Below are 17,827 nucleotides of genomic sequence, written 5' to 3' on the forward strand. Positions count from 1 at the left end.
AGCTAGTTACGGCCCTGATGGACGATAAACCCCGCCTCTCTCTCCCTCTCTCACTCCTCATGACATTAAAATTTCTAAAGACAATGAGCAATCCACTAAAAGTTGCCTCGGTGCATGTGGTTTGATTCCCCGCACTTACGTGACAAGGAGGATGACCCTCCGGTTTTCACCCACAGCTTAAGATCCTGACACGCAAATGTTACTCCCTCTCCCTTTCTCTCTCTCACACACACACCCTTACCCCCCCCCCCCCCCACACACACACACAGCAGACACGTAAACAAAGCCAAGATTTAACAAATAAATGAGGGCCCGTAGCCACAGGGGGGGGGGGGCAAAAAATTCCGTAGCCCCACCAAATTTTAAGAGCTGGCTACGGACCATCTTTGAGTCGACAAAATCCTTTTTCTTACTGCGTCTAATGGGATTTTGTAGAAACCTGGTTGGATATTCGATTAAGCCAGCTAAGAAAAAATTGTCCTCTCGAAGAACATGACTGTGTTTTTTTAAGCTGACTTTGTTCGCCCCACCTTTGATTTCCACTGTGTCTAATGGGCTTTCGTAGAAGCCTGGCTTGGTATTCCCCGTTTTCTTTTCTATGAAAGAGAAACTAGTAATATATAGATCGACCAATCCACACGTTGTCATCATTCCTTCTACGGTGATATTTGAGTCTGGACGATGAAGACTACGTGTTATACAGTTTTGCTTTCGTATTCATTATACCCGTCAACCCGGATTTTAAATTCTTACTGAAGCGATATAACGGTCTTGAATATAGTAAATATTATGATACGGGTTAGTCTGATGACATTAACAGATATAAGTTTAATATGGACATTGGAATGTTTTATTTGTGGTATTAAAACTGAATTTTACCAACGGAAAGTACCATTTAATATCATTTATTGGCGACCCGAAAACAGATCGAAAGAACACCAGGAAACTGAATACAACGCTCATACTTTAGGAAGGTTAATTTTGCTAATTGGCGACAACGACAATCATACAAATGAATCCAACAGGAACTAACTACAATGCGGCTACACTACGCGTTGGTGATTTACATCCAGATGTTTCCGAAGCCATGTTATTTTCCAAGTTTTCAACAGCAGGACCAGTGGCATCCATTCATGTGTGTCGAGAGGGGATTACGAAGCGATCATTGGGTTATGCATACCTTAACTTCTCTCAACCTGCGGATGGTAAGTGGAGATTGAATTTTTGTGTGCGTTATCTACACATTTTTGTTGGCATTCTCAGAAAACTAATGAAGATGAGAAAACCATTAGCCAAGAGATGACCATTCTACCAGTAAGACAAAATAAATCAACCAAGGAGGTAGTCATTCAATCTATCACACGAAATATATAGAGTAAATAGGTTATTCGAGAGAGAAAACCGAGATTTCAAGACGTAATATATAGTTTAATCTTGTTCAAATCCTTTCTTTTCTACACTATAATACAGTCGTATTTACAAATTTTGAGAAATACACCTATAAATGGACACGAAATTCACCAGACATAATAAAACTGGTATTTTCACTGGCATAAATATGTACCCTGTGTCCTTTTTGTTTTGTTTACATTTTTAACACGGGGGTGTTTTCTTGGAAATCTTACCGGAAGTTGTAATGACAACAGGGAGATAACTTGTGGATAACTTGTGGATTAAGACCACAATGGTTATCACACAAAATAAATCTACCAAAGAGGGGGGTGGGGTCATTTTATCTATCACACAAAAGAAATAGAGCAAAGAGGTCGTCACACAAAATAAATTTACCAAAGGAGTGGTCGTCCTATTAAACACACAAAATAAATCTACCAAAGGAGTGATTATTTTTATTAGCTTAACTTTCGTTTTATCGATTTTATAAGCTTCATGAATTGACAACCACCCAGTTATTTTTACAATCTTCACCTTCCAGCAAAGCGAGCAATGTCCACCATGAATCACGATATCATGAATGGAAGATCAATTCGTATTTCGTGGGCTCAACGGACAACTGAAGACGGGGAAGATACAAATGTCTTTATTAAAAATCTGGATAAGGGTATCGACAACCAATTTCTGTATGATGTGTTTTCTCCTTTTGGTGACATCCTTTCTTGCAAGGTAATAGGCAATCTGATTAAAGTACATATCTATATTTCGTTTCGTTTTTTATTTTTTCGGTGGCCTCTACTACATGAAGAACTGACCAGTTGTAGTGAGTGGTCGCGCAAAGGGTCGTACGAGAGGCTTTTGACCCTATGACGTCAGACATTTGATTAACCAACCAGCGTTGATGTTTCTAGTAGGATACCCACAGTTCCGTGCATCGTGCGGCAACTCATTTGATAATTCCTCACATCATCCAGAACGCGGGTTATATAACAACTCTTCCAGATCCTAATGTAGTAAAGACAAGTAAAACGAAATTTTGAACTATAAAAAGCGAAACGAAATAGGATCTATGTTTGGATAAATACATCAACATGAACATCCCTTAAACGTAACTATGGTAACAAGTGGTCACATCGATTGCTGATTTTACGATTAGAAATTCAAAGATATTATTCAAGCGCTTTTCGAAAATCCGACTGAATTTAGATATAAAGTTTATTTTTGTCCAGAAATTATTTAATAAGATTAAAAACAATTATCGCATCCGTTAGACTATCGAATATAAAAAACCCAACTAAAATGTGAACTAAATATTTGTATCTTTTAAACAGTTGAGCGCCTTTCCAAATAACCCTTGGGCTTAGAAATGATGTAACTACTGGCAATGTTAATCATTTTATTATTATAATGTTCTTATATAAAATCCTATACTCTGCTCCGAATGGGCTAATAAAGATGGACATATTCCCTACACAGTCCGATTGGGAGCGATTTTACCCTTGTCAGTGGTGCAGGACAGAGGTGCAGGGTCAATGTATAGTCTTTCGGATGGGACGAACAGCCGTGGTCCCGTGTACATAGTGGCGTATCCGTAAAGAACCATTGTCAGTTTGAAATCGATAGAGGTGTAGGTGTAGCGCCGTTGCCGGGCAAAATTTCTTTGATAGCACAATGTATGTTGTATGTCCTTCGTCGTTAGCCCAGTCGGACGTTAAACCCCATTCATTTCGTTTCTGATGTATACATGGGTTTTACTATGTTCTCCAGATTGCCGAGGATTCCCTCATCGCACACTGTATGGCGTATGCCCGCCTTCATTAGCCCAGTTCGGAGCAGAACAGTAGGAAGTTAAACCCGATTTCATTTCATTTCTAGTTAACCAGCGTAATACTCACTGAACCACTATGCATTTTCGTTCAACACTTCGAGCCCATGCCTATGGTCATCTGCTTATTTGCACACCTTGTCTACATTCATAAAGATCATTCCCGCCAATATTTACTTATGGCCTGAACTGCCTCTGAATTTTGTTTGGTTTTATATAAATAAATTAATATGAATAATTTTGACTGATTTCTTTAGGTTGCCGCTGATGAACAAGGCTCCAAGGGTCATGGATATATACAATTCAAAACCGAAGAAGCGGCTAAACAGGCTATTGAGAAAGTCAATGGTACGGTGTTAAAGGACAAGAAAGTATATGTTGGAAAATTCATACCCCAGTCTGAGCGTTTAGCAATGATGAGTGACAGGCCTAAAAAATACAACAATGTATACATCAAAAACTTCGGCAATGAGTATGATGATGACAAACTGAAAGTAGAGATGGAAAAATTTGGAAAGGTCGTTAGCGCAAAGGTGAAAAATGTTTATCTATCTTCAATCTATCTATATATATATTTGTGACTGTCGTTTGTCTGTCTGTCTGTCTGTTCGGGGTTGGCGGCTACACTAGGTCTGCCCCGAGTCTGAAATTTGGGTTATAGGGGTAGCTCGGACTGGGGAGTAACATAGGCCAGGTGGCGTTAGTCTACCACTTCCGGTTTCGTAGTTATGACCCCCGAGCGAAGCCGGTCTGTTCGGGGTTGGCGGCTACACTAGGTCTGCCCCGAGTCTGAAATTTGGGGTATAGGGGTAGCTCGGACCGGGGAGTAACATAGGCCAGGTGGCGTTAGTCTACCACTTCCGGTTTCGGAGTTATGAACCCCGAGCGAAGTCTGTATGTTCGGTGTTGGCGGCTACATCTGCCCCGAGTCTGAAATTTGGGATATAGGGGAAGCTCGGACCGGGGAGTAACATAGGCCAGGTGGCGTTAGTCTACCACTTCCGGTTTCGGAGTTATGACCCCCGAGCGAAGCCGGTCTGTTCGGGGTTGGCGGCTACACAAGGTCTGCCCCGACTCTGAAATTTGGGGTATGGGGGTAGCTCGGACCGGGAAGTAACATAGGCCAGGTGGCGTTAGTCTACCACTTCCGGTTTCGGAGTTATGACCCCCGAGCGAAGTCTGTTCGGGGTTGGCGGCTACATCTGCCCCGAGTCTGAAATTTGGGATATAGGGGAAGCTCGGACCGGGGAGTAACATAGGCCAGGTGGCGTTAGTCTACCACTTCCGGTTTCGGAGTTATGACCCCCGAGCGAAGCCGGTCTGTTCGGGGTTGGCGGCTACACAAGGTCTGCCCCGACTCTGAAATTTGGGGTATGGGGGTAGCTCGGACCGGGAAGTAACATAGGCCAGGTGGCGTTAGTCTACCACTTCCGGTTTCGGAGTTATGACCCCCGAGCGAAGTCTGTTCGGGGTTGGCGGCTACACTAGGTCTGCCCCGAGTCTGAAATTAGGGCTATAGGGGTAGCTCGGACCGGGGAGTAACATAGGCCAGGTGGCGTTAGTCTACCACTTCCGGTTTCGGGGTTATGACCCCCGAGCGAAACCGGGCATTCTTCTAGTATAACATAATGTTTACAGAAAATGACTTAAACTTTACTCACTGTAGAAATGGTTCCACTACTGATGTCTTCCGTCTTGGTCCAGCCACGGTAGTGGATCGTTTTAAGGTCTTCCTTTGAGCAAGTTGTGTAATCATTTGATTACAGGGGGCCACGGTGGCTAAGAGAGGTTAAGACGCTGACTCGCTGGCCTGGAGGTCGCGTGTTTGATCCTTGCATTGGCCTGGAAAGGTCATCGGGATTTTGCGACGTGGTTTTCTCTTGTCAGTGGTGCAGGACGGAAGGGCCTGACAAGGAAAGCTGTCTGGTCGTTCGAATGGGACGATAAACCGAGGCCCCGTGTATACATTGGCATGCACGTAAAAGATCCCTTGGCAGTTGGAATTCAATATAAGAGTAGGTCATAGTGACGTCATTAGCCCAGTCGGAACAGAAATGTAGGACGTTAAACCCCATTTCATTTCATTACAAAAAAATACTGGCCTGTAACTCCCTTAATTTCCAAATAAACATACCCCGAGCTGGACTGCACATAGCTTAACATATAATCATAGGGTACGAGCCAGGGGTGGCAAGTTTCGGGTAGTCTGACTTTTTGGGCAAACGGGTAAAGTGAAAACAAAAATTATTATTTCATATAGTTGGCAAAATAAAGTGCCCGAAATCTAAGAAAACACTAATTTTCTTTTTCTTTTAATTGAATTCCACGAATTTGTACTGAGTATACAGTAGATCAAAATAAGCATTTTGTCTGAAGCCACTCTACTTTGTGCGACATTTTTCGGGCATCGATTAATATTTGTGAATGCTGCTGCAACATTTTGATTGGATGGTTGGAATTCGAGTCGGCATAGAGTGAGATTTCGGTTGCAACTCGACTGGAAACTTTAAAGTTGTATAATCCACGGGCTAGAATAGGAGAAAAACACATTTGCGGCGGTTAAATTTTCAAAATGTTCTCCCCATACCCCGCGAGGATTGATTGGTTGTTCGGGTAAGTGACCAAAGGTAGGCTATATTGGACCACATTGAAGTTACTGTATTCACAGGCTGGAAAAGCAGGAAAACGCGTTTGCGGCAGTTAAATTTTCATTCATCGAGCTCGTACGCCTATGCATCACGGGACCATTTTATGTATAAATTTATCTGATATTTCTAGATTTGTCTTGGTAATAGGACACCGGTGAAACGTGAAACACCCTTCCTAAAAGGCTTCTGGTTATTAAAAAATTTAAAAGTCACGTCGTAATCCAAATGTATAAATAATGAATTTATTTATCGTTGATGTTATACATAGTATACAATTTCAAACACCGTCTTATTTATATTATATATTATTATTGACACACTTATTCAACACGGATGTTACTCAAATATCTATTTTATTTTTACACATGTGGCGGCGTTAAGGAGCATAAAAAGTCTGACTATTCATGCTATTCGTACAAACCAGTGAGGTGTTAAAATAGTTACATAGAAATAGATGTTAATCCAACCGTCTTAACGCTAGGTTATAACTATCCCGATTCGCGCCAGGAAAACGTGTTTGTGGTCTTCAAACTTTCCAAATTATCCTCTCTTTTTTTGGGGTGTGTGTGTGTGTGTCTGTAATTCTGCCCCCCCTCCCCCCTCCCCCCCATGTTCATCGATCATCGATCCCGTACGCCTATGCTTATAATAAACTAATTCCCATTAAAATAAATGTGAAGCCTTACAGCATAATTTTTATGATGAAACCCAACTAACCTACAGCTCACGAAATGTCTTTCCTTTTCCTACATATCCTTGTAAAGAAAATGAAGGGCGGGGCTATGTGGCTTGACATTTGGCAAGATTACACCTGGGTGATATTATGGCGCCCTGTAAATCATTAGGTTCAAAAACAAGGGTGGGTCTAGTGTTGGTGTGTGTGGGGGGGTGGGGGGGGGGGCACGCAGATATCGTAATGTACAATTACAGCTTCGATTTGAACCAGTAGGTCTTGTTGCGTCTGGACTCGGTTTGCGCAAGTAAGCACGATCACGATCCCCATGCTTGTGTCGAGGTCGCCTCAACTACGGACCGTCGGTGCTCTCCGCCTATCCATAGTCGCTGGACCCGCCGGTGCAAAAGTCATCAGTGCAAAGGTGCAAAATGTTTCTAGTGAATAATGTTTACAGAAAATGACTCACTGGTTCTTCGAATTCTTAGTATCATTGTTTTTAGGTTCACAAGTCTGCCAAATTCGGGGAGCCATAGTCGGTCGGTGAGAATGGCACTGATGATCACGCGATCCACCGTTCGTTTCCGGTGTTGGTCGAGACAATTCCTCGAGATTGTCCAGATTGTCCAGTCTCCCCTTGCTTGTGCAGGACGGGGACAATGAATGGCGTCTAGTTGTTATTGCCGGATGGAAACTCAACTGGCAGCAGGTACAAGATGCCCCCCACCCCCACACCCACTATAATTGGCAGCAGGTGAAAGACATCCCCCACCCACCAAACACTACCACACCCATTACAATTAGTAGCAGCTGAAAGATCAACACACACCAACTACAATTGTAACAGGAAATAAAAATAGGCCAGACAAGATTTGCCAATATTGAACACATCTTCACTGGTGCAAGAGCCACAAAATAAGAAGAATCCTCTCCTAGGTCCAACACGTTATAACGACTTGTTTTTATCATTTGTTTTTTAAACATTTACTAGGTGATGACAGATCAACAGAATATATCACGAGGCTTCGGTTTTGTTTGTTTTGAAGATCCAGAGGATGCAGAAAACGTACGTATATGGCCTTATTGTTATATAATATGAAGAACGATAGTTTGAAACACATCCAAACCGGATTTGTAATACGACTGATCAAATATGTAACACTGTCCTGTTGCAACTCTCAAATAATGGACATCACGTTGTGTTTTAATGTGGACTTCACTAAACAGTCTAATATGACTTCACGGTGTGTTCTTTTGATATTAAAAACTCAGGAAAACCGTGTAGCTTTAAATACGTCTTAATATAGCAGAATACATCACAAAAGCATATATAAGCATATCCTGTCCATAATGTATTGGACATTAAATTTATAATAAACAACAACATCTATAGAATCGCTAAAAAATAGCCCCCTCTCAATCCGTCCGCCCGTACTGGCTGACCGAAATCCAGCTTCAAAATATCTCCCTCATTTCTGCTTGCTCTTTTATTCCCTGATATAGTAAGAAAGAGAGAAATAACTATGGGGTTTAACGCCCACTCGACACAAAATAGGTCATTTCGGGACTAACATATGGTTTAATTTTATTTCAACAATTCGCTTAAGCGTATGGGTCTTTAGCAGTGGAGGGAAATCATAGGACCCGGAGAAACCTCACGAGTTTAAACAAGCGACCCTACTCCTTGTCGCGTACAACAGAGGAATCGAAACCACGCCAGTTGACTTAATGACAGACCTTGCGATACAGTGCGCACGCGCAAACCATTCGCCCCCCCCCCCCCCATATTCTATAGATCGACAGCCAGAATTGAATTGTTGTTTATGATGTTAATAACGAAGTTTGAATACAAGGTTGTTATAGATTTTAATAGCAAATATCCAGCATACAACATGTCTGGGTCATCTTGTTATATTACATCCGTCCTGACACTTTACCCAGTTGTACATATAATTGAAATATGTTTACCCCCCCCCCCCCTCCCCATGGCATATATAAGGATGGCTGCGAGGATATGCCTCAGCCGTCAAACTAAAATTGTTTCCATACACCCCAAATAACTGACCTCGATCATCTTCATTATCTTGTGTTTGGCACAAATATATATGCACTCCCTATATGCACTCCCTGAATCACTCCACAACCCCACCCAAACCAACCCCCTTTTAAAATCAATTTATCCCACCCCCGTTGCAAACACTAAATTCCCCACCTCTATTACCTTCTAATCAGTGCTGAAAATACGATATTTCTGAAATTTAGTGTGTAGACCACATTATGGGATCTGAGCTCAATGGTAAGATACTGTATGCTTCTCCAGCTCAAAAACGTGCTGAACGACGGGTCGAGTTAAAGGAGAAGTTTGAGCTCTCGATGAGAGAAGGAGTTAATGGTTACCAAAGAGTGAACTTGTATGTTAAAAATCTGGATGGCCGTATAGATGATGAACAACTGAGAAAAGAATTCTCAGACTTTGGTACCATCACTAGTGCCAAGGTAAGCATTGAAGTTTAGTTTAATGTGTAAATATAATTTACTACAGTTGCCATGCAAGATACGCCCACATTTTTCAAGAGCAAGTTGTGTATTTTCGGTGTTATGATTAACATAGCTGTTGTATTGTCGGTATAGTGATGTTATAATTAACATAGTTATCTGTTGTCAATATAGTGATGCTATAATTAACGTTAGTGTTATGTCGGTATAGTGATGTTATAATTAACTAAGTTGTCTGTTGTCTGTATAGTGAGATCTTAATTAAAGTTGCGTATTGTCGGTATAGTAATGTTATAATTAACATAGTTGTGTATTTTAGGTGTTATAATAAACATAGTTGTGTATTGTCGGTATAGTGATGTTATAATTAACATAGTTGTGTATTGTCGGTATAGTGATGTTATAAATGAAATGGGGTTTAACGTCCTACTGTTCTACCGCTGATGGGCTAATGGAGACGGGGAGTGGTGTTATAATTAACATAGTTGTGTATTTTCGGTGTTATAATTATCATAAATTAAATGAAATGGGGTTTAACGTCCTATTGTTATGCCCCGGCGGGGCTAATGGCGACAGGGGGTGTTGTTAGAATTAACAGATATTGTAAAGGATCATATATTGGAGTTGCCCTAATTTAATATATCCAGGTTGGGTATATGGAGCTTTTTAACATTTCTTTTCCAGGTGATGAGAGATGGAATCAAGTCAAAAGGATTTGGATTCGTCTGCTTCAGTTCACCAGAAGAAGCAACTAAAGCTGTCACTGAAATGAATGGTAGAATTGTTTACGACAGACCTCTGTATGTTGCTCTTGCTCAACGTAAAGAGGAACGTAGGGTTCATTTAGCTTCTCAATACACGCAACGTATTACTACCATGAGACAACAGGTTAGTGAATTTACAAACTATGGGAATACTCGAATGAACATTCAGGAATGTATCCTCGACAAAACGTCACTTAGTATTAAACTCAGTAATTGTGTATCCATAAAATTGTACCTTGTGTTATATTATTATTCAGATTTCTAAATGTCATTCAAAGAATGGACCTAAAAGCATAATATTAATGTAATACGAATGTATTCAATTTTTTTAAAGCAAATATTGTTCGGTGAAACACGTCAACTATCCAAATTGAAGGTCAATCGTTTACGCCTGCTTAGTCCATTCTACATGATATTTTATTATTATTTTATCGTTTGTGAATCAGTCATTATTAAAGATACATTATGGGAGATTCGATAACGAGTTGGCAGTTCTCACTATAATAGTTAAACACTAGATAACGTAAAGGCAATTTGCTGAAAATTTCATTCAAATTGATCCACTATGAACCGAGAACTAAGCGAATGAAATTTTTGCCTAGCCTCGGTCATCATTACTAATGTCAGTACGATAAACAGGATAGTCTCGATTATCCATTTAATCGTTAAATCGAGAAGAAAAGTTATGCAGTAAATCGGCTCACAATCCACTTAAGATCGCAGGCTAGCGATGCCATCTAGAGTTGATTATGGTCTGGATAAGTTAATTAATGTCTAATTAATAATTTAGATAACATTTCAGGCCTAAAGAAAGACCTGCAATAGACAGATTTAGCTCTTGCATAATGTATGTTTAATTACTTCCTCATTTTGTTGTGGGATATGTTTGCTTTGTTCATTAAAAATGGCCCCCGAAACCATAGAGTACACGACTCGGTTACTTACTTTAAAATGTTCAATGTGTCTATTTTCACGGCAAAATAACAACACCAATATTGATTGAAATGAAAACATATTGACTTCTAATTCGTGCTATTCATTTCAAATAGTATGAAAAATATTGATTAAGAGGTTTAGATTCTGTAGGGGGATCACGTGACTAAGTGGGTAAGACGCTGGCTCGCTGGTCTGGAGGTCGGGTGTTCGATCCCTGCATTGGCCGAGAAAGTTCATTCAGATTGTCTGGCGTGGTTTCCCCTTGTCAGTGATGGAGGGCTTGACAAGGACAGCTGTCTAGTCGTTCGGATGGGACGAAAAACCGAGGACCCGTGTACACATTGGCGTGCACGTAAATGATCCCTTGGCAGTTGAAATTCGATATAAGAGTAGGTCGTAGCGCCGCTGCCCAGGCAAAATTTCCCTCATAACACACTGTATGGCGTATGCCCGTCTTCATTAGCCCAGGTTAGGAGCAGAACAGTAGGAAGTTAAACCCTATTTCATTTCATTTCATTTCATTAGATCCGTTAAGTCCTTTAATACACGAAAATAGAACGCTATATATATTAGACCTATTGTATTATTGTTTGGTTTGTTTTACAGCAAAGTGCTCAGTACAGTCAGATGTTCCAACCAAGTGGAGCCGGTTATTTTGTTCCCCAACTGCCTCAGGCTACTCGTGGATTCTTCACACCAACTCAGATGCCACAAGTTAAGGTTATTCCAAGATGGAAGACTGTAGTCCGTGAACCTACACCTTGGCGAGGTGAGAAATGATATAGGCTTATTTTACTATGAACTGTTATCTATTCAAAATTAGATTACAATTTCGTGTACTGATTTAGAGAGAGAGAGAGAAATGGGGTTTAACGTCCACTCGACACAAACTAGGTCATTTCGGGACTAACACATGGTTCAATTTTATTTCAATAATTCGCTTGCGCGTAGGGGTCTTTAGCAGAGGGAGGAAACCGGAGGACCCGGAGAAAACCCACGAGGTTGGACAGGCGACCCTAATCCTTGTCACGTACAACTGGGGAATCGAAACCCCGCCAGTTGACTCAATGACAGACCGTATGATAAAGCGCGCGCGTGATAACCATTCGGCCATCCAACCCCCGTACTGATTTGGGAAATGAAATGGGGTTTAACGTCCTACTATTCTGAACCAGTCAGGCTAATGGAGACGGGTATGCGACATGCAGTGTGTTATCAACTAACGGACTACTTTTGAATTCCACCTGTCAAGAGTTCTTTTACGTTTACACCAACGTGTACACCAACGTAACTTTGTCTCATCCGAACGACTAGACGGTGTAAACCACGCTCGAAAAACCCTGGGAATTTCTCTGCCAAGACCTGGACCAAACCTCTGATCTTCAGATTAGCGACCCAGTGCCTCACTCGCTGAGCCACCATGACCCCCTTGCATTGTAATCTAACCTTCTAACAGTAGTTTGCTTGGTGCACAAAATTTGGACATCAAACCCCACTTCATTTTATTCGGGGTGGAGGGTGGGGGGTGGAGGTGATTGGTTAGCTCGTGCGCGTTGTATCATAAAGTCTGCCATTGAGTCAGCTTGCATGGTTTCGATTCTCCGGTTGGTCGCCTGTCCAACTTTGTGGGTTTACTCCCACTGCTAAAGAACCCTACGCGCTAGCAAATTATTAAGATATGATTTAACCATGTTAGTCCCGAAATGACCTAGTTTATGTCTAGCGGACGTTACCCCCCCCCCCCCCCGCTCTCTCTCTCTCTCTCTCTCTCTCTCTCTCTCTCTCTCAAATTGCATGGAATCAAAACATCTTTTCATTAGCAGTAATATCGGTGACTTGACTTAATTTGGTGAATGCAAGCCAAGCAGTATAATAAATAAAGCTTGGCTCACTTTTTCAGAAGCCGTCGCGTTCGATGTTGCCTCCCCTACAAAACAACGACAGATGTTGGGCAATAGATTGTTTCCTCTGATCAATGACATGTACCCTAAACTAGCTGGTAGAATCACAGACATGTTGCTGGAAATTGATAAGTCTGAATTATTAGATATGTTGGATTCTCCAGGGGATCTCAGAGACGAGGTATGAACGACATTTGTTTTAAGGGCGTTAGATCTAACTAAGCATTATCTTCAATATTAGGATTACAAACACGATTTATTGGTCCATTTCGATCAATATTGATGTTGTTATCTTAACGCGCGCGAGCGCCATTTGTAATGAGGTGCCGTGGTTAACGTGGCAAAACGTCAGTGCGTAAGTAAAACCTCAATCCATATTTCGTATACAGTTCTATGACTATGGTCAAACCCGACTCCCTTTGTTGACTGGACTAACCAGACACAAACGGCCATCATTCAATTTGGACTGCTCGCGTATTTCGACAAACATAACTGATTAGAAATGACAATAAAACTATTAAAAAAAAAATGTAAATCAATTTATATACAATAATATTCCGTAGATATGACTGTGCTTTTTGGCCCTTTTGCGTCCGTTTTAGGTTCAAAGGAATAGGGCGGATCACGGTGGCTAAGACGCTGGCTCGCTAGCCTGGAGGTCGGGCGTTCGATCTCTGCATTGGTCGAGAAAGTTCATCCAGATTATCTGGCGCTGTTTTCCCCTTGTCAGTGATGCAGGACGGAGGGCCTGACAAGGACAGGTGTCTAGTCGTTCGAATGGTACAAAAATCCGAGGTCCCAAGTACATATTGACTTGCACGTAAAAGATCCCTTGACAGTTGGAATTCGATATAAGAGTAGGCCGTAGTGCCGCTGTCCGGGCAAAATTTCCCTCATAGCACACTGTATGGCGTATGCTCGTCTTCATTAGCCCAGTTTGGAGCAGAACAGTAGGACGTAAAACCCAATTTCATTTCAAAGGAATAGAGGGATACTTTAATTTTAAATCACGTTAGAAAAAAGAAACCGATTTATTTTTATCAGTTTTTAATGATATTATTCCAAGTAAATGTTATTTATGTTAATTATTAGTTTGTATCTCTTTTTTTTCATCTTTTACAGTTTTAATTTATATACTTTTATATGCATTGTATATTATGCATGTCAACAATGTTAGTTGCTCGTTAAACGGGTGGTCTCGGTTTTGCTCCTGGCGTTGGCCGAGAAAGTTCCTCGGGGTTTTTCGGCGCGGTGTCCGATTGTCAGTGGTGCAGTACAGTGTCTAGTCCCTAGGATGGGACGAATACCCCGCGGTCCCGTGTACAGATTGACGTGCATGTAAAAGAACTCCCCTTACGCAAATGAAGTGACGACACCACCCACATGAAGTTTGAATGACACTACACTGTGACGTTTGGAATTCGAAATAAGAGTAGACTTTAGTGTAAGTCCGTCTTGATTAGCCCAGTTGGTGCAGAAAAGTAGGACGTTAAACCCCATTTCATTTCACCATTTTAGTTGTAACTAGAAAAAAACACGAAGTCAAACCCGATAACGGGTCAAACCGTCCCGATAATATTTCGGAACCAGCTGGGGCTAAAATAATCTTTTCGAGGCGTCTTCCCATTGTCAGAGGTGCAGGGCGCTTAGCCTGGTAAGGACGGTGTCTAGTCGCTCGGATGGGGCGAAAGAGGCACCAAATCAAACCCGATACAAAGTCAAACCGTCCCGAGAAAATTGCGGAACCAGTTGGGGCTAAAATAAACTTAAACATACATTATGCAGGTCTTTCTTTAGGCCTGAAATGTTATATAAACTATTAATTAGACATTTATTAACACGAAAAGACCATAATCAACTCCTGATGCCATCTTATGTGTCGGATTTTGACTGGATTTGAATCTGATCTGCTGTTCAAAGCTCATTAATGATTAAATCAAAAAATGGATAATCGAGATTATGTTTTTTTATCGTACCGACTTTAATAATGATGTCCCTTTTCAGGTTGAAAATGCTGTTTCATGGCTGAATAAAAGATACCAACCAGAACAATCTTAAATTCTCTATTCGCCAGACTGTCAGTCATTTCTCTAAATGTAAATGACTGCTAGTAGTCTAGACCAGTCCCCAAAAAATGAATATAAAAATGGTCCCTAGAGTGTCGATCGGAAAATTATTTTTTTATAATTCGTGGGATTTGGGGGATAAGAATGGGTAGAATCAAGGGCGGATCCAGAGACTATGGATAGGCGGGGGCGCGCACGCTGCGAGCACCGAAGGCGCGAAGCGCTCAACGCGGTGTTCGGGTGGCCCCCTCGGAAAATATTGAAAACTAGAAGTCTGGAAATGCCATTTCCTGTGATCTGAGACAAGAAACTGGTTTAAAAATAATTATTCCAATAGCGGGACATGCACCTCGCGCCCTCCCCCCTTCCCACTAGATCCGCCCTTGAGAATATTATTACCTCTTTTGAACAGTGAGTTAAAGATAAGACTAAAACCTTAAATTAGACGCCATCAGTGGACATTAATGTATTTTTCTTTAGGCATCGTCAAGTAAGATGTCGAATGGAGTTTAATGCAAAGGTTAAATGGCGCTATCAATATGATTTCAGGAAATCTTTTTATTGTGTACTGTCGCTAAAGCGTTGAATGGTGTTGACCGAACAAACTCACTCGTATTTTCTCATGTCTGTGGCACAGGTAAAGAGCGGTCGTTGTGTTTTGTGGCCAGTGGCACAACTTATCCCCCCTCCACGCCCTTCCCCCCTTACATATCATATGTTACCGTTTGCATATAGTTATTAACTACTATTGGTTTATACATAACATATCACCCTGAATGTAACATGACGTATTAACATTATTCGTATGCTTATAGACTACTATTGGTTTATACATTACGTATATCACCTTGAATGTAACATGACGTATTAACATTATTCGTATGGTTATAAACTACTATTGGTTTATACATTACGTATATCACCTTGAATGTTACATAACGTATTAACATTATTCGTATGGTTATAAACTACTATTGGTTTATACATTACGTATATCACCTTGAATGTTACATAACGTATTAACATTATTCGTATGGTTATAAACTACTATTGGTTTATACATTACGTATATCACCTTCAATGTTACATAACGTATTAACATTATTCGTATGGTTATAAACTACTATTGGTTTATACATTACGTATATCACCTTGAATTTTACATAACGTATTAACATTATTCATATGGTTATAAACTACTATTGGTTTATACATTCCGTATATCACCTTGAATGTTACATAACGTATTAACATTATTCGTATGGTTATAAACTACTTTTGGTTTATACATTACGTATATCACCTTGAATGTTACATAACGTATTAACATTATTCGTATGGTTATAAACTACTATTGGTTTATACATTACGTATATCACCCTGAATGTTACATGACGTATTAACATTATTCGTATGGTTTATATATTACATAATCATCTTGAATGTTACCGTTATTGATAGAGGTATAAACAAGCCAACGGCGAGGCTGGTGCCCCCCGTCGAAATATCAAAATAAATAGATGACACATATGGATTAATTAAATATTTGCCTTTAATCAAACTAATTATCTGTACTTAGCCTAAGCATAAAATGTTAATGATCAAATTCAGTCATGGTTTTGAAGTACCTGGTAGTGAAACTATACACTAAGTTTCATCAATCTCCATCAGTTAAAATCAAAGTTATCTTGTCCCAATGCATCGACCAATGAAATTGCTTATTCCTGCCTAGCTTTAATTGGAAATGCTAATCATCGAACTCAGTCATTGAACTCACTTAATGAACATCTACATCAAGTTTAAACATTCCACCTCAATTAAAAGCAGGGTTGTTATGTTCCAAAGTCTTGACCAATCAAATTGCTTATCGTCACTTAAATGGTAATTATCGAACTTAGTCAAGGTATTGATGTAATGAAACTATAAACCAGATTTCATCACTCCCACTTAATTAGAACTAAAGTTATCGTGTTCCAAAGCATCAACCAATCAAATTGCTTATCCCTGCTAGCCGTAAGCAGAAAATGCTCATATTCAAACTGCATCAAGGCATTAGCCCAATGAACGCCTACACCAAGTTTGAACATTCTGCCTCAATTAGAAGCAGAGTTATTGTGTCCCAAAAAGTGTGACCGACAGACCCATTTTAATAGTTCCCTTTCTTCGAAAGGCGGGGACAACTGGTCCTGGGCCATGTTTCTCAAAATCTTAACTTAAGATAAAATCCAAATCTTAGTAGGTACTTCAATTTTGATTGGTTAAGCACTAAAACCAATCTAATATTATCCAATCAAATTACTAAAATTTGGATTTTATCTTAGTTAAAATTTCGTGAAAGAGGCCCCTGGTTTATATATGAAATATTATATATCATCCTGAATGTTAATGTATTACCGTTATTGATATATTTCCCACCTCGTCTTGAAATTGTAATTGTTGTGTTTTGTTAAATCTTTTGTCTTGTATAATGTATTAACTTTTCTCTTTGTACATCTATCGATTATTATATTCCTCATAAACCAAAATAATGTCATAATTTTATTTATTCTTGTATTATTGCTTACTTATAAATAAGTTCAAACTTAACCATAACACGTATGGTCACTCGACTGGTCTTTTCAAGTCCTTATCAAGAGAAATGATTTGAACAACTGGACTGATCTGTTAACGTGTGCTTCCACAATAGTGATATGGCAGACAAGATATTGTCGCTTACCATTCAGGTTATAGTCGGCAGTAGGGGTAGCGATTTAAAAAGGGTACGACCTACTTTACCATTCAGGCTATAGTCGTCAATATTGATATCGCAGACAAGATATAGTCTCGAACCATCCATGCTATGGGGTATTATGGTAGCTATTCAAGAATGGACAGATCTTTTTTCAAAAGAGGACTCCACTTAATCTATTATATTCCCCACCCTTTCAGAGTCCTTTGATCAGACACTGGCACTACGGCCAACTCTTATACAATTTGATTAAAATACAGATTTCGTTTATTTCTTATACTTTCGATGACCTCGACTACATGAATAACTCTGCAACAGACGATTCATTGGCATAATCCCTCACAAACCAGAACGCAGGCAATGTAACAACTCTTCTAGATCCTAGTATAGTAAAGACA

At 40.2% G+C, this 17,827-nt stretch overlaps 1 protein-coding gene across 1 annotated transcript; it reads left to right on the plus strand.

Annotated features, from left to right (window-relative positions):
• The first annotated feature begins 1,074 nt into the window (after nucleotides 1–1,074).
• On the plus strand, nucleotides 1,075–17,665 carry LOC126824597 (polyadenylate-binding protein 1). The gene is made up of 8 exons (XM_050553859.2): nucleotides 1,075–1,205; nucleotides 3,475–3,750; nucleotides 7,530–7,604; nucleotides 8,801–9,034; nucleotides 9,719–9,922; nucleotides 11,341–11,503; nucleotides 12,635–12,816; nucleotides 14,640–17,665. Exons 1-8 carry the CDS (start codon nucleotides 1,134–1,136, stop codon nucleotides 14,691–14,693), a joined length of 1,260 nt encoding a protein of 419 aa, XP_050409816.1. The 5' UTR covers nucleotides 1,075–1,133; the 3' UTR covers nucleotides 14,694–17,665.
• The last annotated feature ends 162 nt before the right edge of the window (nucleotides 17,666–17,827 follow it).

The sequence above is a fragment of the Patella vulgata genome, chromosome 1 (genome assembly GCF_932274485.2).
Source record: "Patella vulgata chromosome 1, xgPatVulg1.2, whole genome shotgun sequence".
NCBI classification, from domain to species: Eukaryota; Metazoa; Mollusca; class Gastropoda; family Patellidae; genus Patella; species Patella vulgata.

Excerpts from the sequence above, each read along its gene's own strand:
- LOC126824597 (XM_050553859.2), top strand. The coding sequence starts at position 1,134 with ATGTGTGTCGAGAGGGGATTACGAAGCGATCATTGGGTTATGCATACC. Across the intron at positions 7,605-8,800 it reads ATCCAGAGGATGCAGAAAAC|TGTGTAGACCACATTATGGG; the intron begins GTACGTATATGG and ends TCTGAAATTTAG. Across the intron at positions 9,035-9,718 it reads GTACCATCACTAGTGCCAAG|GTGATGAGAGATGGAATCAA; the intron begins GTAAGCATTGAA and ends TTTCTTTTCCAG.